We start from the raw sequence: 6,739 nt of genomic DNA on the forward strand, positions 1-6,739 counted from the left end.
AAAAAAAAAAAAAAAAAAAAGAAAAATCCCTTACAACCGTATTGTAATTTGAAGTGTAATAAGGAGGTCCCCACCTCCACATCATAATAATTCCTTTGCTCAGGAATCCAGTGATCTGCAATGCCACTCGCTGGGACTCGTTCCTTTGTGCTACGAGTTGCCTTTACCCTAGAAACCTGTTTAAGTCACGCAGTACCTGAGTGGGCAGCACATTTTGCCTCTAGCGCCTTTAAAAGCACAGGAACTTTTCAGACTCAGCTTCCTTCGGGATCAGAAGAGCACCGGGCTAGTGCGTTCTGCTGAGTGGGAGGTGAAGGGGAGAAGCTACCCCTTGCTTCACAATGCTGGCTCCTGAAGCCCGCATGGCTCTGGATGTAGGACCGAGCAGACTACACCGGGGCTTTTCCCAGACAGACATTGGGAAAAGGCCTGGCTGATCTTCCCAGGACAATGCGGGGGGCTGCAGTCCTCCTCCTGGTGAACGGGACACTCGTTGGGGAGTCCTGCAGGCCTTTGGAAGTATTGCCAGACAGCCAGGCACACCCAGCTTTCATCCTTGCAAATGGCATTAGAAGCCATGGAATGTATCTGACCGATACTCCCTGTGCATCAGGCGGTGTTCTAGGCATCGGGAAGACAGCAGCAGGTGAATCAGACAAAAGTCTCTGTCCTCCATGAGCAAACACGGCAGGTGAAGCTGCACCGTTAGAAGGGCGCGATTCCTCAGGTCTGCCGTTTCCCACTTTTTTGTTGTTTCCTCCTCGTTGCCCTTTATTGGATTTTTTATGCCAGTTTCACTCTTTTCCATACCTTCCTCTTTTCCCTGTTAAATAGAGTGTGGTGAGACTGAGTAATTAAAGGCTGCAGATGACTTTGATGACAGCGTAATGAAAAGAGTCTGTGACAGCTTATTAGACCAAGTGCCATCAAGGTTATTTGAGTCACAGTGACACTTTCAATAATGACACTGTTCCATCCCTGACCTGACTTCCCTTCCTCACCCCTTTTTGTTCTCTCTTTCTCTCTCTCAGTGATTGTAGATTACCTGGCACAGGAAAATAAGTAACTGATTCTGCGGAAAAGAACCAAAAAAACAAATAAACAAACTCTCAGCCTAAAAACTCATGTCTTTAGTCATTGTAGGATCCTCACCAAGGTGATCTCTAAATCAAAACCCAAATTGTGTTGGAAAACCCAAACTAAACAGTGTTAGCCACCTGTAACAACCAAAAATTACTCGTTTATTCCTACACTACAGGAAAAACTAAAGCTTCGATGAGAAATGAATTTTACCCCCGGGCTCTCCTCCATGTGTCATTCCACTGCAGAAATACCGCACAGAAGGACGAAGGTGGACTTATTTTTCCAAACTTACGGGTCCATTGTCAGGTTAGCCAGGGGGAGGTTTGGATGGCAGGCCCTCTTGGCGGGTCACTGTTTTTACAATGACAATTTTAATTTAGAAGGCAGCAGGAGGCAGCTTAATTCACTCAGAAGAGGAGTTGCCCACCCAAATTTGCTTCCTCTGCCTTTTGCAGACTTGAGCTAAGAGGCCTTGGACACAATGTCCATCCTGTCCCTGCCGCGCACCTGTAAACGGGAATAATAACATGCTTCCTCCTTTCCCCCAACACTGGGGAGCTATGAGAAGAGATGGGATAGGCCGCTGCCATGTGTGGCTTTGCCCATCATATCGCACGTCCTCATGTCAGATGGTAAGCCCTGGATGCCCTCATCTTATGCTCATTGTCGTCACGGGTCCAAGCTCCATAACTGTGACATTCCAGATTTCAGATATCTCATGTCCTCCCCACCACCACCACCCTGCCTTTGTTTTAAATCATTTTCTTTCTTTGATATATAAGTGTCCTTTTGGGGAAATATTTTCATTTTAAGTTACTTCATGCCTCAGTTACCCCAATATTATCTTCCAGTGTTTGGGTTCTCAAATATTTAATTGCCTCTCCAATCTTTTTCCTTTCTTTTTTTCTTTTTCTTTTTTTGAGGTGGAGTTTCCTTCTCATTGCCCAGGCTGGAGTGCAATGGTGTAATCTTGGCTCACTGCAACCTCTGCCTCCCGGGTTCAAGCAATCCTCCTGCCTCAGCACCGCCAAGTATCTGGGATTACAGATTACAGGCTTGTGCCACCACTCCCAGCTAATTTTTTTTGTATTTAGTCGAGATAGGGTTTCACCATGATGGCCAGGCTGATCTCGAACTCCTGACCTCAGGCAATCCACCCACCTCGGCCTCCCAAAGTGCTGGGATTCCAGGCGTGAGCCACTGCACCCGGCCCTTTCTCCTTCTTATGTATATGAGATGTTTGCATTGTCCATCCTTTTGAAAAATTGTCACCTTAAACTATATTGTCAAAATGAGTGAATGTAAAATTCAATACTATCACCCCTCCATGTTTCTACACATAATTCAACTCAATTCTTTGTTAATAAGTGATGATGATTTCTACTTTTTCCAGTGATTTCCACCTACCATGCCTTTCTGCTGTTCCTCATCTGTATATACTTCTTTCCATGAATGTATCCAGCATCCAGCACTTCCCTATGATCCTCTTAGCAGGCCAATCTGATCACACCCCGAGTCCTTTCCCATCCACAAAAGGTGTTCTTGCGCTCTAAGGCAGAGGGAGCGCCGAGGCCTGGAGGCTTGCCAGGGCTTTACTCTGGGATGAAAGGATGTTGTCCTTTCCACATCACTCACTAATTCTTTTTTCACTCTGCTTTGCTGTCCTGGGACTCAGGTGCCATTTATTCTTGAATTGTCCCTTGTTTGGTATCAGAGAGTTTCCACTCCCTGGAGCAGTGCGCATGGTGCACTTCCAGAAGGGAAGAGAGCTGCGTTTCTTCTGTGCAGTAGGGGAAGCCTGAGCTTGAAAGAGTGGTTGGAAAAGAAAGACAAGCTCTCAGAACCGGAACACTCACCAGCAGAGCATGTCTGTATCGGAAAGAGTATAGGTGTCAGTTTTAGATCTGGAAACCAATCCTTGATAGCTATTCATGACTCTGCACCCCTCCAACGTCTTCACGTCCCCAATCTGCTAGCTTCACTTTGAAGCCCACTATTGTAGCCCAGTCACCCACTGAGGTAGAGGAGATCTCTGTGAGTCCCAAATGCTAAGTCCTTGAAAAGGGATTCTGTTGGCTCCAGTCTCGGGGCTGGAAATTTGGAATCTCCAGTCTCCTGGATGAGCACTTTGAGGAGCCCACTGTGGCAAATGTGGGGCAGCAGAAGGCGTCTCTTCTAGAAAAGTGTGCATGGCGGGGCATAGACAAGGTTGGAGTGTGGTAGGTTGGGAGGCTGGGAGTCGGGAGCTCTCCAAGTACTATAGGGAATTTTCATTTCCAGCTGTGAGAAGACAGTTTACCTTAGCGTAAAGCCAGACTGTAGACTATTTAACTTTAACAGCTATTAGAGTTTGTTTGTTTTTTGAGATACAGTCTCCCATTGTTGCCCACACTGGAGTGCAGTGACGCCATCTCAGCTCACTGCAACCTCAACCTGCTGGTCTCAAGTGATCCTCCCACCTCAGCCTTCCGAACAGCTGGAATGCAGCGGTGTGATCTTGGCTCACTGCAATTTCCACCTCCCGGGTTCAAGTGATTCTCCCACTTCAGCCCCCCAAGTAGCTGGGATTACAGGCGTCCGCCACCATGCCCAGCTAAATTTTGTACTTTTAGTAGGGTTTCGCCATGTTGGCCAGGCTGGTCTCGAACTCCTGGCCTCAAGTGATCCGCCTGTGTCTGGCTCCCAAAGTGCTAGGATTACAGGTGTGATTCACTGCGCGTGGCCCCAACTATTTAAATTTTTAAAGATTTCATTGTGATAAAAATCACATAGCATAAAACTTTGCCATGTTAACCATTTCTAAGTGCACAGTTCAGTGGCATGAAGCATGGTTGTGCAACTGCCATCACCATCCATTCCAGAACTTTTCATCTCCCCAAACTAAAACTCTGTCCCCATTAAACACCAACTTGCCTTTTCCGCAGCCCTTGGCCACTCCCATTCTACTTTCTGTTTTTTTTGTGAATTTAATTACTCTAGCCACCACCTTTGAGTGGACTCAGACAGTATTTGCCCTTTTTTGTCTCTCACTTAGCAAATGTCCTCAAGGTTCATCCCTGCTGTGGCCTGTGTCAGAATTCCCTCTCTTTATAAGATAAGATTGCCTTTGTAAGTGGGCGCCCCAGGCCTTTAAGCTGAGGGTTTTTCCATAGGATCTGGTCAACTGGCTACATTTTGCTGAATTTAGTTCTGCCTTTTCCTGTAGCCCCGATGCCTTCCTTACCTTGGCATCGCTGTCCTGATTCCTGTACCAGCTTCCTAACCTGCTCCATCCTGTGCTCCCCCGCCTTTGTGCTCAGTCTTGCCCCCATCTTCTGATCACCTTGCAGTTCCCAGAGCTGCCTGTGTCTCTCACCCGTTCCTCTGGGCCCGGCACAGCGGCTCACGCCTGTAATCCCAGCACTTTGGGAGGCCGAGGCTGGTGACTGGCTTGAGCTCAGGAGTTGGGGATCAGCCTGGGAACATAGCGAGACTTTGTCTCTACACAAAATAAACAAAATTTGGCCGGGCGCGGTGGCTCACGCTTGTAGTCCCTTTGGAGGCCAAGGTGGGCGGATCACGAGGTCAGGAGATCGAGACTATCCTGGCTAACATGGTGAAACCCCGCCTCTACTAAAAAACACAAAAAAACTAGCCAGGTGAGGTGGCGGGTGCCTGTGGTCCCAGCTACTTGGGAGGCTGAGGCAGGAGAATGGCGTGAACCCGGGGCATGGAGCTTGCAGTGAGCCGAGATCACGCCACTGCACTCCAGCCTGGGAGGCAAAGCAAGACTCCATCTTAAAAAAAAAAAAAAAAAAATTAGCCAGGTCTGGTGGCACGTACTGGTAGTCGCAGCCACTTGGGAGGCTGAGTTGGGAGGCTTGCTTGAGCCCAGGAGGTCAAGGCTATAGTGAGCTATGATCACACCACTGCACTCTAGCCTGGATGACAGAGTGAGACCCTGTCTCAATTTAAAATAAAAGGTGCTCTGACCACAGGTGTCCAGCATTCCAGAAGCCCGCTTGGTGTTCTCCTCATCTCCTACCCCAACAAGCAGCTACTGCCTTGCCCTCCAGCAGTAGGCGTTAGTTCTGCCGGCTTCAGGACTTGATAGAAATGGGATCCGACAGTATGTACCCCGCGTACACACCATTCTTTTTGTGAGATTCACCCATGTTATCACACATTCCATAAGCATCCCATGCATTCCCGGTTCCTTTAGATGCTGTGAGCTGTGGATGGTTAACTGTGTCCTATTTATGTGTGTGTCTGCTTCCCGGTTCCAGCAGAGGGAGAGGCGGGGGTCGTCGTTCTCAAGGGCATCTTTGTGTCTTCCCAGCACTCAGGACAGTGCCTGGCACACAGATGCTTCAGTAAATGTTTGCCGAGTGAACCCGATGAATGGGCATTTTGTCACTGGGTCTTTTCATGTATTCCTTGGCTTGCTCCCTGTCTCCCCTTGAAACACAGCTGCTTTCATTGACCACGTCTTTATTTGTTGGGTGGATGTGCTTGTTTTCAGTGCCAGGAAGGAAAAACAAGCACAGAAGTCGCCCCTCCCGAGCAGCCATATTCCCGGCTAAGAAGCCCTCCTTTGTGCCAAGAGCAGAGCCGTCTACGGCTGGGTGGAGGGTCACAGCCTGTGGGACGGGGCAGGGGGGCGAGCTCTGGGCTTGCAGGCAGGCGGTGACTCATGCAGCGTCTGGGCACCAGTGCGGGAAAAGGGCTTTGACGTTCTCAGCAAAACCCCACGGCAAGCTCAATGAGCAGCCCACCTGCCCCTCCCACCCACGCAGGGCCTTGCAGATGGATCTGCTTCTGCATCACATGATCCGTTTCAGCAGGAGAGAGACGGAAAGAGAGAAACAGCCTTTTGTTCTGCCAACCTCCATGATTGCGTATCGTAGGCACAAGGCTCTGAAGTCGGGCTGAGGATTCTAATAAAACATCGGAAACTTTACCCGGAAGACAAGGTGCTCTTTCACTAGGCATGATTTGGACCCAGGATATAAATTCTCCTTCGTGGGACGGTGGGACGGGAGAGCTGTGTCTTTGCTCATCCCTGGGGAGTCTCGCTGTGCCCCACTGATCACGCGTGCGTTCCGGAGCTGTCAGATAGCCCCCTCCACAATCACACATATGTGCAACCACATATTTTCCAACCCAAATGAGGGTACACACCATCTGGGGAGGGATTCCCCCTTCCCATATGCGTGAATTCGTTTAGCTAAAAAGCATTAACAGTCGCAAAATAAAATCACATTGAGACCCACATTTTGATGGAAACATTGGACCTTGGGGGTGTGCTGGAGATGTTGAGGTCTGGGATAAGAAACCCAGAGTGAGCAGGTGGAACAGTTCCCACTGGCTTTGGTGATATGGCCCCAGGACTGCTGTCTACCTGCAGGGCCTGTTTGGCTGTTTGGAGCTGACTTGGGAGAGGTGGTGGCCACACTCCTCGCCACTGTGTGCATGCTGCCTGACCTTGCCTGGAAACCTGTGTGTTCACTTAAATTCAGGTCCTGGGTTCAGCACCCCATAGCTCCTCATGGATCCTCACCCTCCATCCCTGCCTCGGATCCTCACTCTTCCACCTGGTGAGGGGTGCGGGGAGGTGGTCCAGGATCCAAGCCTCAGCTCCACTCTCAGCGACTAAGTTCCTTGTGGGCTCTTCATT

The 6,739-nt window shown here is 49.3% G+C and overlaps 1 protein-coding gene across 1 annotated transcript in view; it reads left to right on the forward strand.

Moving 5' to 3' along the window:
* PSMG4 (proteasome (prosome, macropain) assembly chaperone 4) overlaps nucleotides 1-6,739 on the forward strand; it is a 26,197-nt gene that overhangs the window by 1,303 nt on the left and 18,155 nt on the right. The window contains 2 exon segments of the mRNA XM_011962897.1: nucleotides 225-289; nucleotides 379-519. Coding sequence (XP_011818287.1) covers nucleotides 225-289; nucleotides 379-519 — 206 coding nt within the window.

Source organism: Colobus angolensis, unplaced genomic scaffold (assembly GCF_000951035.1).
Source record: "Colobus angolensis palliatus isolate OR3802 unplaced genomic scaffold, Cang.pa_1.0 Scaffold6, whole genome shotgun sequence".
Lineage (NCBI taxonomy): Eukaryota > Metazoa > Chordata > Mammalia > Primates > Cercopithecidae > Colobus > Colobus angolensis.